This window comes from Nelumbo lutea, chromosome 1 (genome assembly GCF_056320005.1).
Source record: "Nelumbo lutea isolate HS-2025 chromosome 1, American lotus-T2T, whole genome shotgun sequence".
In the NCBI taxonomy this organism is placed as follows: domain Eukaryota; kingdom Viridiplantae; phylum Streptophyta; class Magnoliopsida; order Proteales; family Nelumbonaceae; genus Nelumbo; species Nelumbo lutea.
In genome coordinates this window covers 185,808,895-185,834,704 of record NC_142684.1, presented here as the reverse complement: position 1 = coordinate 185,834,704, position 25,810 = coordinate 185,808,895, and the positions used below count along the sequence as shown (strand labels likewise).

Sequence of the window (25,810 nt, the reverse complement as noted above, 5' to 3'; positions counted from 1 at the left end):
AAGAGATCAACAAACATTTCCAAAAAGTATGAAAAGAGGGGAAAATAAAAAGAAATGAAGAACATGACCATGTGTGTCCATTGCTGATTATACCTTGTTCAGTAAAACTGAAATTTTGTTGTAGTAGTGAAATAAGACTCTTTAAAGAAATGGAACTTTCTTCATCAAATAATGTGTTGCATCACAAGAAGGGTCATATTTATTTCATTAGAACCTCACTTGTAGCAGCACTGTAAATGCTGCCCTCATCACTACAAGCCATCACTACCAACAGGCACAGTACAAAAACATCATAGTGGTTTTATTACTATTAGTGCAAATGAAGCCTCAAATGAACACAATCATGGCACAAGATAAATAATACACCACATGATACTTGGCATGGCATGAATAGGAGGATGTAGAGCAAATGGATAATGTTTGATGCTACCTAAGCATGGCTTTGTCATACTTTGCCTATATTTGACCATTGGATGTGTCCTTGATAGATTGAACTTCTCAATCCATGCCGAAAGGATAAGAAACTACTTGTTCTACATATGATTATACTCTATTTGATCATCAGTCAACAACAGAGAATCCACTTGAGCTTATGCGGCCTTGTAAGTGGTTGTTTGATGGCAATAGTTAGCTCATTTTCTGTTGTTCGTTCCCCTAATAATTATTTATGATGTGTGTCATTGTGTGCAGATCTTCACAAATTGGATGCTAACACTTGTTTGGACTATAACTAAAAAGTCCTTCAATTTTGTCCCTGATCATGAAAATCCATAACAGAGTGCACCTCACATTAGCAATCATCCATGGAAGGCCACATGGGTTTAATGAAGTACACTCAACATTTACAAAGAAATCTAGGCTTTTAAATTTGGGCACTTTGGTTTTAGCCTTTATTTTCAAGTTCAACTTCACAACAGTGTCAAAGAAATTAACTACTTTTGCAAAATCCTCTTCAACAAATCCCTTTGATGTGACGGCTAGGGTTCCTAAATCACTATAGATGGAGGGTCATCAAGATGAATTATGCATAGATCAAGAAAGTTCAATTCAATTAAGAAAGGGCACTTTATCCATCCTGTTGCTGCCAAGAACGATGGCAGACACATCCCCAGGAACAATGTTCTTGTTGGCTGTAATATGCACTAATTTCAATACCTTTTCAACTCTAGAGACATCAATACCTTATAGAACAGAAGTCCTGTGGTGCTCATGCATTCTCATTTTATGCTAAAAATAATATAATTTCTACTATAGATATTGAACTAAATGCATCAAGGTTCTATAGTAGAAGAATTTACCCAAACTTCACTAGTTAATATTTTTTGAAACTATAAAAAGACCAGGCATCAACGTTCTATAGTAGAAGAATTTACCCAAACTTCACTAGTTAATCAAGTGCCAATCATAATGTTGCTTGAAGAAGAAAATGTAAAATCTAAAGAACTTAAATCATAAAAAGATAAAAGGAAGAATGAGCATTGCCTGCTTACCTTGTTTTTGAGATTTACCAAAACCAAATGGTTTTCAATTCCACTAGAGACAAGCTCATAGCCCTTATCTACCAAGCTCTGCAAAATTTGTGCACTAAAGAAGTTCACTAAACCTATTATATAATAATCGAACACCTAGTAGCACTTAGAATATGTCAAATCGAAACAAAAGAATAACCAAAATGGATCACCATGTAGGCAGGAATATATATCTTATGCAAAAGATGGAAAATTCTTGTCAACTATACCTTTGCAATTTTGAGCAATTTCTAAGAACTTGTTCTTGATAGGCTTTGTACTCTGGAGTTGTGACCTACATCCATGTAAATGATTGTAGTAGATGAATCTACAAAAATGACTAACTAAAATGACGCATATAGATATATGAGAAAACTTTAATCTAATGTGTTCTTAAATCATAAATTATGTGAAAGGATTTGCATAATGATGTCTCACAATAATTGTCAGTCTTGTTCCAAATATATGATTAACTTCTATTATTATCATAATCTCTTAATGACTCCCTTTCAGAACAAGTAAGAAGGAAAAAATAACACTAACCTATATTGACCAGGAACGGCTACAGAAAAAACCTACTTAACATAAACACACTCCAATGGACTAAGGTGACCCTGTAGCCTATTGACAACCATTTTTTCTAGCCTATTAATGACCTATAAGTTCAAAAGGCTGAAGAGACCTCCAAACAAGACCTAAACATATCATATTTCAAACTTAGCTAAAAACTGAACTATGACTTGGTCTATTGTGAGAACAATGTCTTTGATTAACATGATCTGGGTTTGACTTATCAGGAGGAATGCATAGAAAATAAACTCGGTTGTAATTTAGATATTTAAAACAGGAAAATAGAACATTAAAGAATAAAATGAGAAAAGTGAATCTTTATTAATCATACACTTCCAAATAGACCAAAAATCATTTATTAATACAAAACCTACTTTAATGCAACTGCTAACCCATAAATTGTGTGATTGTGTGGACCACCTTGAAGCCCTTGGAAGACAACCTGGTTGATTTTGTCTTCATAATCATACAAGATCTTCAGGATTGAAAGGAAAATATTATTTTATGTTGCAGATTCAGATTCATTAAAGAAACAAAAGATGCTGTAAAAGTTGGCAAAATGTTTCTAAATTAATTCCAACAAAGAAAAACAAAGATAAAGTGAAACTACAAAAGTGGCTTCTTTATAAAATCCACCTCAAGTAGTTAAAGTAGTGCCTCTATTTTGACAAATAAGTGCTAAATTGCTAAGAGTTCAAGTTGGTATAAACAATTCAATACGAATCTAACTGGTTGCCACATGCCAAGTAGTACTAGAATTGAGAAAACTAGCTTGGCAAAAGCAATGTCTTTATTCTTAGCAAAGAGTATGTTACTAATTGACTTTGGAACGCCAAGAAACAATAAACCAATGTTCATGATTGCTTTGATGTTTTCAGCACACCATCACCACCATCTCCACCCATAGGAGCTAGTGCTTCAACGTTAATGAAATTAGCCATACAAAGTTAATGAAATGAATGCAAAGCTTGAATTTTTACAGAGAAGAAGTAGGAAAAACTAAACAAACTTTGTTTTTTGAAAAGAGAACCTCCAATCGTAAGTAGCCATGTGCAAATTCTTCCCCCTGTATCCAAATTTTGTCAGATTCTCGATAAGGGTAGCCCAAACAAAATACCCAGAAGCAAAATAGTCCACCGCAGCCAGCCCAATAACAGGACAAACCTAGATGCCTAGTGGGTCCAACCCTGTCTCACTATCCAGAAGCAAATGCTCCAACCAACACAATGGCATAATTGCAAGAACTCAATTTAGAAATCAGAAATAAGCATCCAAGAAATTGAAAATTGATTTAGAAACGATGGTATACAGAGTAGAAATCCAAACCTACTAAAGTTTTTCGTAAAGCTACTGCTCCAAAGTCACATACGGGACAGACCATCTGCACAGGGTCTGCCTTCCTAGAGCTTTAAACCGCCAATAACAATACCGAGCACCAACATGACAAGACGGAATGCTTTCAATCCTTCCCGCTTGAGCTTTGACCCCAGTGATTCGGGAGCTTGAAAGCCTAACAGAAAGTGGAACAAATAACAAGAGAAGCCACCATGTAGTGCATAGGTACCTGACCATCTAGAAGCACCATCTATAGGCCTCCATTTGTTAGTTGGCCTCTTGTTCCTCTTCCCTGGTTTGGATTGATTAATGGTGTTAACAACAACAACTGAAGTAACATCCTCAGCTTTTTCATTGCTTTTTGAAGTCTCAAATGATTTGAGACCCAACGTAGAACACTTAATAGACCCTACATAGTGGAGCTTACGACAATGAAGAATAGAAGCCAAAGGAATACCATAAGATCAAATGAACTCAAGGTTTAGTAATTAAACAGAGAACGACCCATTAAAGAGAATTGAAAGGAATAAAATTACTTGATTGGCTGATTTATAGAAGGGGAACCGGTCGTTTTTGCATTTTATGGAGCCGACAAGGATCTGAAATGCTTGGCAAATGACCTAGCCAGATGACGATAAAGAGTAGGACAATAATTATGGCCCATTCACCATGAACATTCTCTCTCCAAAATTCTTAAGAACCAACAAATATTTCCAATAAATTCCATGAACTAAACCAGGGTTTGGTTGCTATTTCTTTAGTCTCTTACACTCTCTTGCCCCCAATAAAAACCATGTTTCCTCAATGTGTGAGTCTTTCGTTCCCCTCTATTCCCATTCTTCACAGGACCGATGCTGGTATGAGAGCCTTCAATGGAGACAAATCTTTCCATTCCTCACTTGATTGATTCATGCCCCCATGGAACCTACTCAAACGAATAACGCTAGAATGGAGAGTCGTACAACGCTGGTATTCTGTCAAATTCTCGGTCAATCAATTTTGCATTCTCAGTCGATCACTGTGGCGGCGCCAGTTTTAAACCGCCGGCTTAGGCTATTTTTCTTGTAGTGGTGTGTGTATAAGCTCAATTATGCTCGTGAACCTCATAAGTTGAGTTTTATTCGGCTCGATTAGCAAATAGGCCTATATGTTAGGCTTAAGCTCGGCTAAAAGCTTGATTTAAACCGAACTAGTGAAAAGCTTGGCTCGTGGCCACTCCTGTTGAACAATCAATTTTTTTAAAATGGTTGCTTTAAGAACTAAGATGCACATCATCTCTAAGTATACAATTGGCAATATTATTCCTAGAGCAGTGGATGATATGCTGTTGATAGAGACTCAGACTTAATTTTTTGAAAATATGTTGAATCTTTGAGATTTTAACTATTTCAAGTATAGAATTTATATATTTTTAATTTTGAGTATCATTAATATTTTATAAGACTTCAGCTCTTCAATGCTAAAACAATCTCCAATAAAGAAATATATGTCTATATCTAAATAAACTAAAAGAAAAAAGAAAACTGAAAGACTAGTCCAATGTTTTTATATATAGGCATGTTTATACATTTTTTCTTCATTTTGAGGTATTATATCTGATTATTGTTTTATTTTTATTTTTGGTGTTTGTTAAAGAACAAAAACCTATTCAGAGATTGCATATAACAGTTTAAGATTTTATATTGATCAACTAGTCTAGTGTTTGATCCTTGTAGTTGTCACTCCATTATAATTAATTAAAATTCAGTACAAGGTATGCACGAGCCTGTATTTAGACTTGTACTATTTTTTGGTAGAACACAACAAATACTTGTGGAGATTGTAATAATTGAAAACTTCTATTTTTTGGTAGAACACAACAAATACTTGTGGAGATTGTAATAATTTAAAACTTCCACCAGTTTATTGACATTTTCTTTTACATCAATGGATACTATAGACTCCTGTATCCTCTAACTCAACTCAACTCTTGTAGTGTAAGGGTACATGAACCAATAGGAATACATGTTCTACTACTAGTTGTTAGTGGGATGGGAATGCAATTTCAAGTGTGTAATAATAGACCAAGGTTTTAAAAATAGACCCAAACACGGAACTGCTCTAGCCACCAATTTCTGGGTTAGCGGTTCGTCTATCCGGGTTGAACAGTTCAGGCGGATTAGAATATTAGGACAAATAATATTCATTTCAGTCTTTTGTAAGAAAAAACTTAGAAAGAGTTGTTGGCTGAGAAAGAAAGGAAAGGAAATGAAAGAAGGAAGGAGGGAGGGAGAAAAGGAGGAGGAAGAGGAAGAAGAGAGAAGAAGGAAGAGAAGTATTCGATGTTCATCGATGATGGCGATGGTGACGATGACGGTGATGACAATAGAAATCATAGCAGCAAAATTTCTCTGAGATCTTAGATCTACAATCCTCTTTCTCTCTCTCTCTCACTAAGCTTTTGTACAACGTTGTAAAGTAATGCAGTCCCATTAGATAACCATTTCGCTTTCCATTTTTGTTGTTGTATCTAAAACCCCAAAGTTCTATTGGTTATGGGATTCCATAGATGCTCTTGGTGCACTGATGACTAAACTATTACAAATGGACTAATATAATGCCACCAAGCAGCTTTAAGACAATGCACTGAATCCTTTGACTTGGTGAGTGCTTTATGTTCAATGAAGTAGAATGTGAAAGCAAATGCTATAATCTAAGGCCATGTTTATGAGTGTTTATGTTAAAAATAAGTGTCTATTGAATAAGTGCTTATTCGAATTAGCACTTATTTTCATTTTGCACCCAACTTTTTAAAGTGCTTATTTTAAAAAATAAACACTTATTTTATATTGTGTTTGGTCGCATTTTTCTCCAATAAGTACTTAAATAAGCAATTATAACTCTTTTGCCATTCATTTTCTTTCAAATTTTCAAAATATTCAATCCAAAATGAATGAATAAAAGTATTTTGATAGAAGTGTTTTTGAAAGTACTTTTACATAAGTGCTTTCATAAAAGTACTTATATAAAAGCGCTTTCACAAAAATACTTTCATAAAAGTACTTTTATAGAGTGCTTTCATGTAAAAGTACTTTTATGAAAATAGTGCTTTCATGTAAAAGTACTTTTATAGAAGTGTTTTTGTAAAAGTACTTTACTTTCATAAAAGTAATTTTTCTAAAAGTGCCTTTGTAAAATTGTTTTTGTAAGTATTCTAAAAATTTACTACGGACAATTATGGAAGAAAAAAATGAATAAGTGCTTTTTTTTATAATTGAATTGAGTAAGTGCTTATTGTATGAGCACTTAAAAAAATAAGCTTTTTTCCCAAACACTAATAATGCTTAATGGTGTGGCCGCTGCCCAAATAAGCACTTATTTTTAAGCATTCCCAAACATGGCCTAAATAGAATAACAATTGATTTCAGTTACTTGATTCATATGTTCTATAATTCAATTCCTAAAATATGCTCAAATTCCTTATCCTATGTGTAAATTGTCCACAAAATAGATAATTTTTAAGTAGTTGCCTTCGAGCAGAGAAAATTCAGAGACTCCTTGTCCTCGACAGGGAGTGGATGCCCTGCCCCGGACCTGCCCCACCATCAGGGATGAGGCAAAGTATCTTGACTACAGGGCGAGAACGGGAGGGGTGTCCCACCCCAAACCTGCCCCATTGCCATTCCTAGAAGTGACAATCTATAACTAGATTGAATCATATTTTTTAAATACACGAGAGCCATATAATCTCTTTTACGGTTGGTGTTGAAAAGATTTTATGGATGATTTATTGATTTTGCTTAAGAGCTCTATAGCTCCATTTAACAACTCTTTCATCTTCTTGTAAAAAGAATAAGTGTGAGGATAGAGAGAAAATGGAGTTGCACTCAGACTTTGTAGAGTTAAGAAAAGAAACAGGGACCCATTTTTCAATGGGGCCCATTCTGAAGTCCAGACTACGTTTGAAACAGTTAGTCAAAATGATTCAATAAAGAAGAAGCTCCCTCCAAAATTATGCATATTTGATGGCTAAACACAACCGGCCTTTTTCAGTTAGAAAATTTGAAGAATATTTTTTTCTTTCTGGTTTTCTTTGAAAATTTAAAGAATGTATGGGGTGCAAATGGATGGATCATGATCCAATTCGATCCTATTTGGTTGAATTCATATCACCCCTGTCTAGATCTTTAGATTAGATTGGATCCTATGATCTAATAAAAAATCAGATCAGATTCAGATCACCTCCCTATCTGATCCGATATATATTATATATTTATAAATATAAATATATATAATACATATATACGTTAAATTAATATATTTTATTTTTCTTTTAATAATTCATTAAGTTTTAAAGAAAATAAGTCAGATCGGATCAGATCCGAAGATCTGACTTAACGATAAAATTCAAATTCAAATTGAGTCCTATCAGATCCGACATGAATTTCAAATATATTCTGATTCGAATCCGATATGATCCTTTTACATCCCTAATAGTAAAGGGTAGAAGAACATTCCATCAAACTTAACGTCTGTAGGTATGTTTAACTCCAATTAAAAACTTTAAAGGTTTGTCCAAGTCAATTTCTAAAAGCTTAGGGTATAAGTTTTTAACTCTTTTATCTATGATAATTCAAAACAAGGGTGAGCATGGGTCGATTTGGTTTGACCCCAAGGTTGGTTCTGGTCTTGGTGGTTCCAAGGTCTACCTGTGGAATCTATTATTTCTTTACTCTCCCCCTTCAAGAAAAAAAAAAAAAAAACATATCCTTCAAAAACTTGTTTTTCAATAATGATAATATATAGTTTAAAACTTATATTATCTTTATTAATTAAATCGAATAATTTAATATGTAAAATATCATAATATATTAATATAGAGTTGAAAATTTGTCATTATGATTTAAACTTTGTAAATATTATCTTTTACATAATTTGTTATACACATATAAATGTTAAAATAAAAACAAATGATCAAATCACTCAAGTAACTAGATGGTCAAGTGAGATCAAAACTTTTGTAACCATGGGTGCTTGGGCTCAAACCTTCACATCCTTAAAAATATTTTAGGGCTTATTTCAAAACAATTTCAATTCCAAGGCTGATTTGGGTCAGTTCGGATAACCCCTAGACCTTGGAACTGACTTGGGTGGGGGTCAGTTCCAAGCAAGGTTCAAAATTTTAGTACGTATTGGGTGGTATTGACTGATACGTATCGTATCGAGGGCTTCCTGGTACACCCCTCTAGGGTTGTTTTGGGATTTCAACCAATTCAGGGGGTGGATAGACCTTAAACCAAACCCTTTGAATCAAGGTTCAAAATATCGATACACCCAATACGCCGATAAGGGCATATCGGGTGAATCGATACCTTGCTTTTTACTTTTTTTTTAATTTTTTTTCCAAAACTGGTTCAAGGAGCCGATTTAGGGCTCCTCCACCCCCTGAACTGGTCAGACCCCCGATACACCCACTATAAGGGCATATCGGAAGGGTCCCAGAACGATACATATCGGCCAATACATATAGATACTTTGAACCTTGCTCTAAACCAAATTAAAAAAACTAAAAAAAACTATCAGTACTGCCCGATACACCTCTACCAATGCATCAAGCGTATCAATATTTTGAACATTGATTCCAAAAATTTAGCACCAGTCCATACCTTGTAACAGATCGAATGGGGTCGATTTAAGACCAATTCGAAGTCGGTTCAATTTGGTTCCGAATAAAACCTACCCATTTGCTCACCCCTAATTCAAAATGGTCACTTAAAACATCCGGTTTTGAGACCTTGATTGAACAAACAAACAAACCGATTCATGCTTTTAACATGGTTTTACCAAATCCAACCGGCCGGTCCAGTCCAATTTTCTAAACATTGATATACACTTTAATGGCTGAACGTGGGACATTAACTAATTAAATAATCCATAGGACGAACGTAAGGATGTAAAACCACCAGAAGTTAATACATAAACAACTTATTCTGCAAGACTAATAAAAAATAAATTTCCTATATCATACATAAAAAAAAAAAAAGATTTCTACAATCATGCAAAGATGCATTCTGAAGACAAGGACTCGCACCCAGAATTCGACAGGTTCAAGCTCATACTGCCTCCTCAGGAAAAAATATAACAAAACAAAAATAAACAAAGCCTCTGTATCTAGTGTAGCCTCATCGATGAAAATCTAGCTATATCTGACTGGCAGTAATTGCTTGGTACCATGGTCTTTCCTGGTTCAAGGAAAGACCATGTCACATATAGGCCTCAGCTACAAGGATGAGATTGATGACCAATAGCACCCCGAAGAGCTATTTTTATCAAAGAACTTGGCATGCTATCCACAAACTGTACAACCTCCATACCATGTACTAAACTCATACGTACAAGATAGATGGAAAGCAGGGCTTTCTTTCTCAAACCATTTTTCTTCAGAAACACAGGTTTCCAATTCTAGAACGCAAGTTTAGAAAAACCTCCTCCTGAAAGTCCTAGTTGTAGCTTGGTATGAGCGCATGAGCAGCCCAACGCCAATTCCAATGCCAAGGCACATTCCTAGACCAATACCCACACCAACTCTTACACCAGCATTGAACCATGAAAGCTGGCCATCATCATCAGAATACACATCTTCCGAGTAAAAGCTGGGCCGAATTTTCCCTTCAGAATCATATTCATCAACTTCTGTATCTGTGATCTGCAGGAGCTCCAGTTACACCCATATGTCAGTTTACAAAACGCTCTCGCAAATGCATTTATCTCAACGATAAAGATAAGAAGTCCAAAGAAAAAAAGGTACAATTGCAATAACAAGACTATAAATTTTGAATCCATGCATGATGCATCACTAAGAATTTGGCAACCATGGTGGCATGGTCACCAACTACCAACAGTACACATGGCTTACAGTTTTGGAGGAGAATGTAAGCCCTTTTTGTCAGAGCAGAATGCAACAATGCCTGCTTGCATTTCTCGTATTTCCTTATTTTCTCCTAGAATGGGGATCTTGTTTAGCAAAAACAGTTTGATAAAAGTAGGTTACAAGCAGCTTGACATTTACTGTTGGTCGCAACACCCTCATGAAACCACCTCCTTTGGTATTCTCTTTATACCTTCACCAGATTTTTTGTTGACATTTTATATTTTTTTTCCTTCAAATCTTTGACTTAGAAAATCTTCTGGAGAAAGAAGTGGAAACTTCACTATGGCAAGCAAGCTAAAGAAACAAACAGCTTAGGCAATTAACATTTACAGGGGGTTGGGACTCAAAGATGACTTCACATTGTAAATAGCATGGTTGTTATGTCAAATATTCCATAAGCAATCACATCAAGTCGTTTTTTTTTTATCAGTAAAAAGAGTTCCATTAATATAAGAAAATATGATTTACAGGTTATGAGTAGCCTTGGCTGCCCCACTAAAATTTAAGTTGCCATCAATCAGTAATGATTTCTCATTCTTACAACTGAGCCCAAAAACACTGATCCCTGTTTGCCCCCTTGTTTTGCTAGCTGGTCTGCAAATCCATTTGCCGCCCTCGGGCTACCCCACTAAAATTCAAGTGATGTTTCTGTCTGTACAGATAGAAACATTTTTTTATCAGCAAAAAGATTGCTTCATTAAATCATTAATTAAAAAATGTGGAGTTAATGATGACCCAATAGTCATCCCCAAGGATTTACAATCCAAGTTACAACGAGGCCCAATATAGTTGCTGCTTTGCAGCCCTTGTTTGCCTAAAGTATCTGCTAACCCATTTGCACTCCTCCTGATCCACCTAAAATCAGCATTTATATCATTTGCTAATCTCTCCACTTCTCTGAAGATATGCTTGAGGGTCCATGGGACATGTCTATTACATTTTGCCCAAGAGACTACAACTTTTGAGTCCCCTTCCACTTTCACCTGACGAAAACTCAATTTCTTTGCCAATCGCAAGCCCTGCAATAATGCCAATAACTCAACCTTTGTTGAGTTTGTAATACCAATTGACCCTGAATATAGAGCCAATATCAATATCTTGCATTCTTCATTTCTGATTGCTCCCCCAATTCCTGCCACTCCCAGGCTGCCCATAGAGCTTCCATCAAAATTCAGTTTTACTTTGTTTACTTCGGTGGCTTCCACTCAACTCTTTGTTGAGTTTGTTGTAATACCAATTGGCCCTGAATATAGAGCCAATATCAATATCTTGCATTCTTCATTTCTGATTGCTCCCCCAATTCCTGCCACTCCCAGGCTGCCCATAGAGCTTCCATCAAAATTCAGTTTTAATTTGTTTAGCTCTGGTGGCTTCCACTCAACTCTTATAGTTTCCTTGCCCCTAGAGGACTGTGCCATCTCTTTCCATGCCCTTTGGATGTCAGATACAGAGAAAACTTGAAAACAGTCCAAGGTTTTTATCCACAATGCCACCCTCAGTTTTATGCTGTCAATGACCTTCCAAAGTTGTACATTTTCCAACAAAAATTCTGTTATTTCTTTCCTCCCGTACTCCCCAAGCAATATGCTGTCAATGACCTTCCAAAGTTGTACATTTTCCAACAAAAATTCTGTTATTTCTTTCCTCCCATACTCCCCAAGCAATAGCCGCCTTGGTAACTTTCCACATAATTCTCCCTCTCTTCTTTGGTTGCCTCAAGAAGTTAGGATTGAAAATGTCTGTCACCTCTAGGGGAGGGTCTCATCTGCAGCCAAAGAGAGAACAGAAAAATTCCCAAATTCCATGTACAAATGAGCAGGAAATCAATAAGTGGGAGAGGGACTCTCCACTATCCCTACAAAGAAAACACATATGAGGAGAGAGGCAAGTGGAAGGCCTTCTTTTTTGCATTAAGTCACATGTATTTACCTTACCAAGGAAAAAGGTCCAGTAGAAAGCTGGGATTTTTGGTGGGGTTGGCTTGCTCCAAATTTCTTTCACCGGGAGAGCCACCCCTTGGGGCCTAGCAGAAGAAAGAGGACTGAATAAAGAGGAGCAAGAGAAAAGCCCATTTGGGGAGATTACCCAGAATCTAGAATCCTCCAAATTGGGGTCTAAGTAAACTGATTGCAAGGTTCCAAGGAGATTAGCCAACAAGATACACTCTTTATCCCTAAGGCTTTTTTCTGAAACCAAGGTTCCAGTTGATACCTGAATGGGAAGCCACACCCAAATTAGAAATGGTTCCGTTCTTGAAGTCGGAAATGGTATAAAGGTCAGAGAATTGATCTTTCCCAACCCAAAGGTCTTCCCAGAAACAGATTCTATTCCCCTTTTCCACATCAAAACGGATGGAACAAGAGAATGTAGGGTAGAGTTCGTGAATAGCTTTCCAAGGAGAGGCTGAAGTGGAGTGGTGAGCCAATTTAGCATCCCAACCATTGCAATCTAGACCATGAATGCTTGCAATTATTTTGTGTCACAACCTGTCTCTTTCAAAGGGAAATCTCCATAACCATTTACCCAACAATACGGTGTTTCTTATGTAGTTGTTTCCTAATCCTAGACCCCCTTACACTTCTAGCTTACTAACCTGTCCCACTTGACTAAGTGATCCTTTTTTTCCTCCCCCGGTTCTCAAAGGAAATCCCTCATGAACTTCTCTAAATGTTTTGCTATCCTTGTTGGGATACGAAAGGCGGAAAGAAAGTAGATGGGTAGATTTGCTAAAGTGGCCCTAGTCAATGTAATACTTCCCCATACCCTCATAAGTCGCAATCAACAACTTTAGGTTACTTACCATTTCCATATCAAGATTCTCGCAAAACGAAATTGTATCATCAGCAAATTGGAGATGTTAAACAATTACTTGATCTCTTCCAACCCTCCAACCCCTGATCAGGCCCTAAGTGTTTGCAACTGCAATCATCTTATTGAGGATCTCTATTACTGAGGTGAAAAGGAAGGGAGAAATAGGGTCCCCTTGTCTTAAACCTCTCTCAGCCAGGAAGAAGTCTTTAGCCACTCCATTAATAAGAATGGAATAGTGAACTAACTTAATGCATCCTTTTATCCACTTCCTTCACCATTCTCCAAACCCAAACCTTTCTAGGATTTCTAGCAAGATGTCCCAATTCGCTAAGTCATAAGCCTTTTCTAAATCCAACTTACAAACCAAGTCTTTTTATTTCCTTTTCTCAGCAACACACTCATCTGCCATAAAGATTTGATCCACAATCTGTCTCCCTTCAACAAAGGGCCCTTGGAAAGGAGAAATTATTGAAGGTAGGGCTTTCTTGATTCTCTCTAAGAGAACCTTTGCAATGATTTTGTAGAGACTCCCTATCAAGCTGATTGGTCTGAAATCCTTGGGGGATTTTGCCTCCTTCTTAGGTATCAGGGAGATAAAGGTAGCATTTGCTCCAAAGGGGATCTTTCGTTTTCAGAAAAAAATCTTCAAACACTTCAACGAGGTCAAATTTTAGGAAGTCCCAACACTCTTGGTAGAAAGCCATGGTAAAAACATCTGGTCCCAAGGCCTTTGATCTATCCATGGAGAAAATTGCTCCCTTAATTTCTTCCAAAGAGAAATTTCTTTGCAATTCCTGGGGCTGATCCTCAGAGATTATAATCCACCCCAGATCCGGCAAAATTATCCTAGAGGCTTCGGTGGCTGAGAGAAGATTCTTAAAAAGGTTGACAAAAGCCCTTACAATTTCATGAGACTCCCTTAGTTCCTGGCCTTCCACTTCCACACTAAGAATAGTGTTTTTCTTTCTTCTTCCATTGGCTAATGAATGAAAGAATTTAGTATTGCCATTCCCTTCTTCAATCCACTTAGATCTAGATTTCTATCTCCAACAAATCTCTTCCTTCCTTAAGATTCCTCTAGTTCGACTTTCTTGTTCCATCTTTCCTCCCTCTCCTCTTGTGACATGGTTCTAAGGGCCTCTTTTCTATCCAGCTCTTGAATCCTAGAGGTGATTGAATCTTTGATTTGTTCAATTCTTCCAAAATGCTCCTTGTTCCATGCCTTTGCTTTTTCCTTAAATTCTTTAGTTTCCAACAGAATCTCTCAATTTTCTTTCTTCCCAAAGATCCTGATTCAGCCCAAGCCTTTACTCTTTCTTTGAATGAGGGATCCTCAAGCCACATATTTTCGAAGCAAAAAGGTCAAGGACCTCCAAATGGGACTTCCCTCTCAATGCAAATAGGACAATGATCAGAAGTTACTTTAGACAAGGCTCTTGAGGTTAAGGATCCCCACAATTCCTCTCAGTCTAGGGAGAAAAGGAATCTATCCAATGTAGAACATATCAGGGGGATTGAAAGTTTGTCCAAGTAAAGTCTGCTTGTAGCAAAGGAAGTTCTTTCAGTTCCAGAGCACCAATAAGGTTGTTAAAGTTTCTCATGCTAGCCATAATACTTTGGTTTGGGTTGTTTAAATCACTCGAAAATCTGATCACATTGAAATCACCCCCCAAATACCATGGGCTCCCAAACACCTCTAATAGCAGCCAACTCCTCCTAGAATAAATCTCATCCTCTGTATGAGTTGGGGCCATAGACATTGGATAGAGCCCAAGCCGTCCCATCAGAAGAGTTTCTAAATTTTAAAGAAACTGAAAACTGACCAATTAGCTCTTCTTCACAGTCAAAAACCTCATTCTTCCAAATTGTTAGGATCCCCCCAAAAGCTCCCCATGAAGGAATGAAGGACCAGCTCAGACCTCTTATCCCCCAAACACTCCTTATCCAGCTCCTATCTATCTCTACTAGCTTGGATTCTTGGATCAGTACAAATAACAGTTGATTAGAGGGCCAAACATTTGTTAGCAGTGTGATATGATAGCAGATTCAGGGGTTTGGTCCTAATGGTTGGAAAACATAAATAGTTGAGAGGTTCAATCTCTTCTAAAATTGGTTGCTTCTTCAAGTTGGTCAACTGTTCATTCCTCTAGAAAGCAAGGGTAAAAAAAAATTGGAAAATGACATCCAAAAGGGGTTTTCACTGTCAAATGTTATGCTATGATGCTCTCAAGTGGGAAATGAGTTCAATCCCATCCAAATTCATATAAAGTTTACATAGACTGCTCTTGGGAAGATCCTGAGGATCATTTGATCTTAAGGAAGATACCAAATCTAAAAATGACAATATGTGCTTTATGAGCTAAGGACGCATTGAATCCTAATCCATATTTTACTTTATTTCCATTGATAAAAAGTTACATCGCCACAAAGCTTTGTCAATTTCCCAGAAAGGTTTAGCTTTATTTGGTGGATGTATTAGGTTTTAGCTGGATTGCCCTACATATGTCACTCAATTGCTGCTTACCTTAGGTGTAAGGTAGCAAATTTTTAAACCTCCTTCCTTTAGCCCTGTCTGATAGCCATTTGGAAGGAATAAAATCTATGCATATGTGGGAATATAAGATCCCCCATTTTGAAGTTTGAGGTCACGGTAATTGATCTTACATTTCTTTAATTGAATTGAAAGTAAACAATTTTCTTGTTTTAGTGGCAAAAGGAGAGTATGCTACCTGTTTCTCTTTCTTATGTATATTTTTTCCTTATAGATGACTACAGGGATACATTGACCAGGTAGAAATATACTCATACCTTTTATGTGCAAGAATAATATCATACTGCCCCCTCTACTTTTGCTAATATAACTTCTCTTATTACCTATTCAAAAGGATTGATATTTATTTCTATTGCAACAATATCAAGTTGCAAATGTAAAAGCCTATCTGCAGTCTCTTGGCATATAAACAAAGCATCTATTACCATGATGGTACACAGTAGACTAGTCATGCTTGAAACACATCAATGAGTACCTACCCAGGGCACAAGGGTTGTGGTGTTTTTAGGTGATAGGTATGAGGGTTGTGGTAAGTAATTAAGCATCATTGTAATTGCCTTGTACAGTAAAGATATTATCAAAGTAAAAAATTGGTGCTGGAAGGATATTCTATTTTTTTTCTTCTTGGGTAAGATCTAAAACTTCTTGCTTGTTTTTGCATTTAATTACTCTGCATTATTTCTTGAAATGTTTTTTATTTTCATCAGTTCTTGGTTTTTTCATGATTTTTTGGATTTTTGTTGGATTTTATTGCATATTTTGCTACATTCTCTAATCTTCTTGAATCTTTCTTGATTTCTTAGAGATTTTTTTTATTGGAAACGGCGACTTTCATTAAAAATAGTAATTAATTATCATACATTGTCAACCACTCAGAAAATGAGTGTTGACCCCAATCAAGTTAGAAAGTTACAGTACAGCCCAAAAAACGTTCTCCGTGAAGGCCCCCTGCTTTGCCAAACCATCAGCCACAGAGTTGGCTGACCTCCTTACCCATTTGAAATTTTGTTAGGAACCTGCCTAACTCAGGGCTCTTCGAGGGGCCAACCTCCTGAATTCTTGGAAGGAGAGAGAGAGAGAGAGAGAGAGAGAGAGAGAGTTTAATGCTGAAAGAATCCTCCTTTATTCCTTTTCTTCTCTACTACTTATAGTGTTACAGTCAAGACTGTTACAGCTGTTACAAGTGGATGGCAGTTGTTACAAGTGGCTGGTTAGTTGAGCTGATGTGGCCTCCTCTTGTAAAACTGACTAACTGCCTTCTGTTGGTCTGTTCCAACAGTCTTGACAATCCAATTGGATGTAGTTGTTAAAGTGGATGGCAGTTATTACAAGTGGCTGGTTAGTTGAGCTGATGTGGCCTCCTCTTGTAAAACTAACTGCCTTCTGTTGATCTGTTCCAACAGTCTTGACAATCCCCCCTTCCTTTAGAGTGACCTTGCCCTCAAGGTCTAATGTAAGAAATTTGATTGCAGATCTAAGTAGGAAAATTTGAGTCCATGTGCATGAATATGGGCTGATCTGGGTCTCCACTTTGCTTTGTCAGTGTTGCAAGACTGATGGATCTTGGGCCCTTGCATGTCTGCCCTTGTAGATGGACTGTAGAGTTTCCTGATGTGAAGTCCATGGTGAGACGGGCCCAGTCACAGACCACGGGTCCTAGCTGCCTTAACCATTGAATGCCTAGCACCACGTCTGCTCCACTGAGATGGAGAGGATATAGGTCCACCGCAAACTGATGACCCTGAATCTTTAGTGGTAGGCTCCTGCAAATGGTATTGCAAGAGAGGCTATTACCGTTGACCACATGAACCGTAAAGGCTGTTGTTGGCTGAACCGGAAGTCCCATTTTATCTACCAAGACTTGAGTTATGAAGTTAAGGGAGCTGTCACTGTCTATGAGGATTGACACTAGGCGCCCTAGAATCAGCCCTGCAACTCTCATTGTTTGAGGGGACGCAAGTCCTGTAAGGGCTTGTAAGGATATTTCAGGCGTGCCATTGGATTGTATTTCCCAACCTGGGTTAGATTCTCCGCCCCGGGGATGTCGTCTTCCTCTTCGGCATCTATTTGGAGGAAAAATGCTTGTTGTTTCTTGCAGCGATGGCCCGACCCAAATTTCTCTTCGCAGTTGTAACAGAGACCTTTGTCTCTACGGGCTTGCATCTCTGCCCAAGTCAGCCATTTGAAAGGAACCAGTGGGCCTAGGCCCAGTACTCCTTCCTCCTTGTCTGGTGCTGTTGTCTTTTCTTGCTCCTTTCTTGCTTCTGGACCCCATGGTCGCTGCACCTTTCTTGCTAGACTGAACTTGTCCTCATACAATCTTGCTAGTGTTGCTGCATTGATGACAGTCTTCCTTTAGGCTGCCGACGAAGCTTCCCACCAGCGCCTTCTCAATCCATCCTTGGACTCTCACGACCAGCCTTTCGAACTCCATCTGGTATTCTTTTACTGATCCCACCTACCGCAGTTTTGCCAAGTTTTCATCAAGATCTTCGAACCCAGATGATCCAAAACGGACAGTCATGGTGTCCGTGAAGTCTGCCCAGGTTTGACGGGGGTGCCCCCTTTGGTACCATTGAAACCAGAGGATAGCTTCCCCTTCAAGATGTGCAGAAGCCAGAGCTACCCTATCCTGTCCCGGCGTTTCATGGTAATCGAAATACCTTTCTGCTCTGAGAATCCAGGGGGTTGGGTCGCTGCCTGAAAATATGGGGAAGTCGATTTTGGCTATTCGTGTTATCGCTCCTGTTCTGCGACTGTTTTCATTGCTGCGCTCTTCAGGGCTTCCTCTGTCAATGTTTGATGCCCCCTGCTCCAGTCGATGGAGGAGAGCAGTGAAGCTTTCCTTCATTTCTTTGAGATCTGAAGATATTCGATGGATCTCGACCTCCATCTAATTCACTCGGGTGTCTACTGATGTGTTTCTTGTGTTGGTCATACTGGCTCTGATACCAAATTGTTAGGAACCTGCCTAACTCAGGGCTCTTCGAGGGGCCAACCTCCTGAATTCTTGGAAGGAGATAGATAGATAGATAGAGAGAGAGAGAGAGAGAGAGAGAGAGATTTAATGCTGAAAGAGTCCTCCTTTATTCCTTTTCTGTTCTACTACTTATAGTGTTACAATCTTGACTGTTACAGCTGTTACAAGTGGATGGCAGTTGTTACAAGTGGCTGGTTAGTTGAGCTGATGTGGCCTCCTCTTGTAAAACTGACTAACTGCCTTCTGTTGGTATGTTCCAACAGTCTTGACAATTCAATTGGATGCAGTTGTTAAAGTGGATGGCAGTTATTACAAGTGGCTGGTTAGTTGAGATGATGTGGCCTCCTCTTGTAAAACTAACTAACTGCCTTCTGTTGGTCTGTTCACAGTCTTGACAAAATTACCCCAGCCTCCCTTGCTAAGCACAGTATTTCCCTTATCTGTTGTCTGAAAGTCCATACACCCAGATTTTTTGTCTGCAGCCATCCTATTAACAATTTAGAATCTCCCTATGCTTCAATGTTCTGAAATCCCCATTGCTTGGCCAATCTCAAGCCTTGTAGTAGAGCCATGATTTCAGCTCTCAGAGAGTCTCCCACACCTATGGGACCAGAATATGGTGCCATCAGTCTGCCCTCCCCATCCCTGAAGACTCCCCCAACTCCAGAGGTTCCTGGATTACCCAAGGAGCGATTTCTTAGAGATACTTGTTAAAAGAAATCTTGTTTCTTGAAGGTCTTGATTGTGGAAACCTTTTTGTTACATTGTCCCTTGATTCTTGATTCTTGCTTCTTGCTTCCTTTTGACACTTAAGATTGTCCTACAGGAAAAAGAGAAGCCCTTTCATCTCTAGGATAAGACATCTTGGTTTCAAAGAAATGGGAGGGAAATAAGGAATATGCTGAATATTCCTAAGTTTCAAGTATTCATTTTTAGGGTAATAGACTGATGGTTGGCATGGCCAAGTAACTGTTGATCCAGCATCATCTCGCCTTCCTGATTTATTTCTGTACTTTTTGTTGGGATTGATGTCTCAGTTTGCTATCCACAGTTTGACCACACAAACCAAGATCCAACATGATACTTCCCAGTTTGATACCCAAGAATGCACATCTCTGATGGCAAAGGAAGCTTGAACAACCAAATTTTTTCACCTAATTTGTTCTGCATTTTTTTTTCTAATGGAAAATGGTAGTTGCAGAGAGGGGTGCTGATGGCAGTGGCGGACAGGGTATCATGCAGAGAATTTGTCCTGATGGGGGTGGAGGTGTGGCTACTAGATATTGGGGTGGGGTTATTGGTGCAGTGGTATGCAGTGGATGATTTCCTCTTTCTTCCCTTATTTTCTTTCCTTTGCCAGGTTTCTTACAAACCAGACTGTTTGGATCCATAACTATCATAGGACGAAAAAAAAAGGAGACATGGGAGCAGATACAAGAAGCTGATGAGAAAAAAAAATCCATTAAAACATCTATTAACCCCAATAAATTGACTAATTTCTCTCAAAACCAGTCCCCATCATAGATGACCTTTTTTTGGATCAATAACTGAAACCCATCATAGATAACCTTCCATAGGGATGGCAATTTCCCCATTTCCCCGATCCCCACGGGGACCTGCCCCAAATGGGGCAGGGATGGGGATGATTTTTCCCCATGGGGATGGAGATCCCCACTAATAATATATGTATATATGTATGCATACGTCTATATATTAATATTTTTTAAAATATGTTTGAATCTTCTTTAATGGGATTGTAAATTTTAATTATTTTCTTTTTAATTTTTTTAAAATAAAATAAAAACAAAAACAAAATGGTTGACATTATAAAAAATCATGGAGAGTGGGGATCCCCATGGGGACGGGGATGGGGATAACCTTGTCCCTGTTGGTGGGGACGGAGATGGGAAGTGGCTCCCCGTCCCCGTCCCACCCCATTGCCATTCCTAACCTTCCAAACCACCTAACCCCCTCCCCCTTCAACAGAACAGATACACAGCTGATACCAAAAAGCACAATAACCCCCAGCTTCAAGCAGGAAACAGTAATAAACATCTTCACATGACAAGCCCCTTCCAAGTAACATCTATTTGAGCAACCTTGTCTAATGGGGTAATGTCAATCAACCAGCTATTCTTGATCTGCTTCTGCCTCAAAACAATCATCAAGGTTCTTCAAAGAATCTACAGGAAGGTTTGGTTCTAAACTTTTGTTCCAAATTAGCATCTCCCACATCAATATTCCTAAAAATATTCTCTAAGCATAAAACAATTACTTTAACCAAAGCTGAAACGAAATGATCCTTGTCATAATAACAGTATTCATCCACCCCCACCCCCTTGCTTGTCCCAAAAAATCTCACCACGGACAAAGAATTATTGACCAAACTCAGTCTGAGAAGATTGATCAACGTTACAGGAAAATCCCTGAGCCCCCTTCTCTTGTAGACCTTAAACTTTTTTACAATATGAACCACAACTGGATTCAATTCAGTCTTCTCTATAGTTTATAAGATAGTTGAGGTTTTCAAAGCATTTGGGCTTTGGGTGGGGGTAATTCTGTGTTACCATCAGTGACTAGTAACACTAATATCTGATGAATTCATAGACCATAACTCCACCTAGTTCCTATGATATACTCATATACCAAATAATATTCTATTTAATTGGGATATTTTTAGCTGAGAACCCCTAAGATCAGTGAATCTTGGTTCACAGTAAAATTCCACTCTTGCAACCCCTATCCCCCCATCAACAGTCAACAATATCCAATGGATTCCTCACATCTTACAGTATTTCTATTTCTCAAAGTGAATTCACAAATCTCTCCAAAATTCAGGATATCCATGATATTTGATAGCAAGTTCAAGAGAACATAAATATTCAAACATCTCCAGTCCAGGCTTAGTTTCATTACTAACCCAAAATAACTTGGGTCAGTCTTTAATCTCTATCTACAAAACAATGCTAGAGTAATATCTTAACGTTTGTTCAATTACTATGAAAAAAAGCAACGATAAAACAAATTGCTAAAGAATCTCTTCAGTCTTCATCCGAAGAAATGCACTTCCCCAGCTCCCAAATTTCCAGCCTGCCCATTCCAGATTTTCCATTGCCCAAGAGAGTAAGTGTTTCCTTTCTTTTCTTCTTGTTTCCTTTTTCTTGAAACCTTCTCTCAATTCCAGATGCAGTATTAATGTTGTTCGGCTCAGAACACAAAAGAGACCAGTTGGAACCAAGGTAAAAACATCGTAATATTGCAAACCTCGAGAAAAAACAATTCACAGAAACCTTAGCAGGAAAGTAGACGCAAGAGAAGTTTCGCTTACCTGCAATTTCCTATGACGAACCAAACTGCCCATGACGTTTTGATCCTTCCCAGTTTCTTCATCCTCTGGAATAGCATCCAGTGTCCCATGCCTTGGAGGCTTCCGCCTCGGGCTGAGTTGAATTGTTTTCGTTAAAATCAGAGGAACACCGGAGCAACACCCGGCAACATAAACTTCAATGGAAGGCGATGAAATTCCAAGCTTTGGCTTAAAAAAGACAGAGGAACCCGTGGCAATAGATGCCGCCGTATAGCAATCCATGGTCCAACCAGTCTTGGGATCATTCTCCAACACCTGATGGTGATCGAGCCCGATGCTGCCTTTGTTCCAAGCAGAAGATTCCATTCGTTCCAGAGAACCACACAAAATCAAATCTTCTTTCTCGTAGACCTCGAATTCAACTGCTCCCGTGACTCGAACGCTGTCGGTGCTAACATACGTAACTTCCGATGACTCCTTATCGAGACGATCACGACGAAGTGTGAGAGACGCCGTTTCTGAAGCAGGGATGCGGGAGCCATTAATTTCAAGAGAAACCCCAATTTCGCGACGGAGGTGGCGGAGAGTGAGATGGCTGGGAACGCTGTCGACGACGCAAGGAGCAATTCGAACGTAGAAGAGACGAATCTCGAACCAGGACGAAGGAGGTGAAGCAGGGAGGTTCATGAGACGATAGAAAGAAGAAGAATAATTGAGGGAGTGGTTAGGATTTGAGTTTTTCTTCGGCACACATATCGCCAATGAGGAATCTTTGCCCTTCTCCTGAAAATCCATAATTCCCCAACCAATTGCAGACAAAGAAAAACTCAAGAACAGGAGATTATCTGGTGCAATCAGAACAGGATTGTAGAGAAGAAGAAGAATAAAGCTAGGGTTAGGGTTAGATTATGGGATTTCATTTGTTCTTAGGTGGCTTCTCCTTATTCCCTGAAGTGGAAAACAGCACGAAGATCGAAGGATCAGCTTCTGTGCGTGAGAGAGAGAGAGAGAGGACGTTATTTTGGAGATTTGTTTCATTTGATTTGCATTGTGAAATGAAAAATGAGAAATAGGACTAATGTCGTTGTGAAGTTTGCTATTAAAAATCGAAAAAGCTGAAGACGGAGGAGAGGGCGGGGTCATAGTCAAGAGGGAAGAAAGGCGACATCCGAGGGAAAAAGGAGGGAGAGGATATCCCATATCTCGTGCGTTGGAAGCTACTCTCTCTTTCACGACGACAGCTGGAAGTTAAACAACCTGAACAACCTTACAGTGTTACCACGTGGATGGGTTGCATTCGCTTTGTATCATGTAATGTCATGTTATTATACGGGAACCAGAGAATACAGGGCCGAAAAAGAATAGACATATGTCGCGACTCGCGTCAGCGTCGTAGACCACTGGGAACAGACCTGTTTATGGGATGGATAGCCCGACGGCCCGACCTGTTATAAGTCGGGCTTTGTCATAATTTTAATTCCGCGGGCTCGGGCTCGGGCCTAAAGCATCGGGCCCGATTTTTTTTGGTTGGGCTCGGGCTTTCTCAAAAAAGTTTGGCCTCACTCAGATATGATACAATATTTTTTCTTTATTATTTTCTTTTTTTTTAATAATAGTGAGATATTTATTATGTTTGAGTTTTGAAGGTTTTTAATATAAATAAAACACTTTTTTATTGAATAAAAAAATCTATTTTTAAATTTCTTGTCGGACTTGGGCTCAATACCTAGGCCCGATGGTTAGGCCGGGCTTGGGCTTGAATATATTCTGTTGATACATAGACAAAGCCCGGCCCGGCCCATGAACTTATCTAACTACAAATTGGGAACAACTTCTCACACTTACCTCACAACCAGATTCCAAGTAGACCTGTTCATGTGTCGAATAGCCTGATGGCCCAGCCTAACCCGACCCCAAACAGGCTTGGACATATTATTAGGTCCATGGGCCCGGGCTCGGGCCAAAGGATCTAAGATCAACTTAATGTTGGGTTAGGCTCGGGATTTTACATGAAAGCTTGGCCCAGTCCGACTATATTAGTGGTTGATTCATCTCTCTGATAATGCAGCGCCCCATCTCCCATTCTCTAGTAAGTTTAAACCAGAATACTTTATTGATATACATGACCAAAGGCGGCGAACCAACAACCCCATCCTCAATAACAATGATTGGCGACCGACAAAGCGGATTCATCCCTTTGGTGGCGTCCCCATCCCCAAAAGTGGTCAGCAGCACTCTAGCAAGCAGCAATCAATGACAGAGAACACCATCGGGTTACTCTCTTTCTCCACCTCCACTCCAGGTGTTTCAAGCTCGGCCTTGGGCCTCAAGTTTCTATGAGGGCCAAGCTTGGGCCTAAGATATAGGCCCGATGATCAAGCTTGGGCCTAAGATATATTCAGACCTGAATATATTATGTTGACAATAGGTGAAAGCCCGACTCGACCCATGAACATGTCTAATTCCAACATGTTTCTTTTTGAAGATTCCAATATGTATTGAGAACATGAAGAATAAATACAAGGATGAGAGTCTCGATGAGGAGCACCCTATGAAATTTGTGTGTGGAGTGTTCTATGAGAAGCAGATCCGGACTCTGTCAATGCAACAATAGAGATTTGTTCCTCCTCCCAATACTTTTTTATGTTTGAAGTTGGGATCAACTATCCACAAGCTGTTTCCACATAACACAGTGGTGGTGCTCTATTGGTAGGTATTTGGGAACAACTTGTGGGTAGCAGATCCCGAGTGTTATGTTCATCCTCTTTTTTGTTTTTACGCGTGGACACAAGCTAGGAGTAGGACACTAGGGCAAGACATAATGATAGAGAATGCATTTGTTGCTACATGAACCATCCAATCATATCTCGCCATGCTTTCTAATTCTTTCATTTCAATAATAACGGGATATGCAAGGTGATCAAGGGCTGGGCACCTGGGTGGTAGGGCTGCCAATTGGACTTGATTTGGTCCAATCTGATCCAGGGCATGTTTGATGATTAAGTAATTGTTAAAAGAAGTACTTGTTGCAAATCACTTATTGCACAAGTACTTCTTAAAAGTACTTATTTTAACCACTTAAGGTTGTTTGTAGCCCACTTTCCAAATCACTTATTATGTTTATAAGCAATTATTGGGCTAGGGATGTTTGGTAAGCTACTTTCCCCATAAGTGCTTATATTGACACAAATGACAATTTTAGCCCCCACTTCACTCGTACATATATACAATGCTTTTCACATGTTATGCTATACATTTTAACTAAGAATCCACATGGACCCACACGTGAATCGCCATGTGAACCCAATAATAATAATAATAACAATCATAATAATAATAATAATAAATAATAATTATAAATAATCCTAATTAATAATAATAATAATAAAATAATCTTAATAATCAATAAATAATAATTACTCTGACCTCCTTCTACATCTCTACTTCTTCTTCCTTTTCTTCTTCAGAATGCCCCCGAAATCCACTGTTCATCATCTTCCTCATGACACAGAACCAATGGCGGCGGTGAATCCAATCCAATCTCCACCTCCAATCTCTTATCTCTCTTTTTTCTCCCACACCATCTCTCTTTCTTCTTTTATTATTCTTCTTATTCTCCTTAGTCTTCACTCTTTCCCTTTCCCTATTCATCATCGTCGTTGCAGCGGCAGGTTCAAACCAGCAATAGTGGTGATGGTGGCGTTGAACAAGAACGATGACTAAGGAAGAAGAAACAGATTTGCGATCCCAGAGTTCGATCTCTGTGGCAAAGCTGAGGACTGAGGAAGAAAAAATAGGAACAATAAGTGGCAAGGCTGCACACCAGCAACCAAATATG

General features: G+C 38.6%; 1 protein-coding gene across 1 annotated transcript in view; it reads right to left on the bottom strand.

Annotated features, from left to right (window-relative positions):
* Window positions 1–23,136, bottom strand: part of LOC148879804 (C-terminal binding protein AN-like) — a 70,628-nt gene extending 47,492 nt beyond the window's left edge. Inside the window, exons 1-3 of the mRNA XM_088961508.1 lie at window positions 21,994–23,136; window positions 9,878–10,098; window position 9,284 (exon numbers count right to left, since the gene is read on the bottom strand). Of these exons, the coding sequence (XP_088817634.1) occupies window position 9,284; window positions 9,878–10,098; window positions 21,994–22,767 (996 nt within the window). The 5' untranslated portion in view covers window positions 22,768–23,136. The remainder of the gene's footprint in view (window positions 1–9,283; window positions 9,285–9,877; window positions 10,099–21,993) is intronic.
* Between the last annotated feature and the right edge of the window lie 2,674 nt (window positions 23,137–25,810).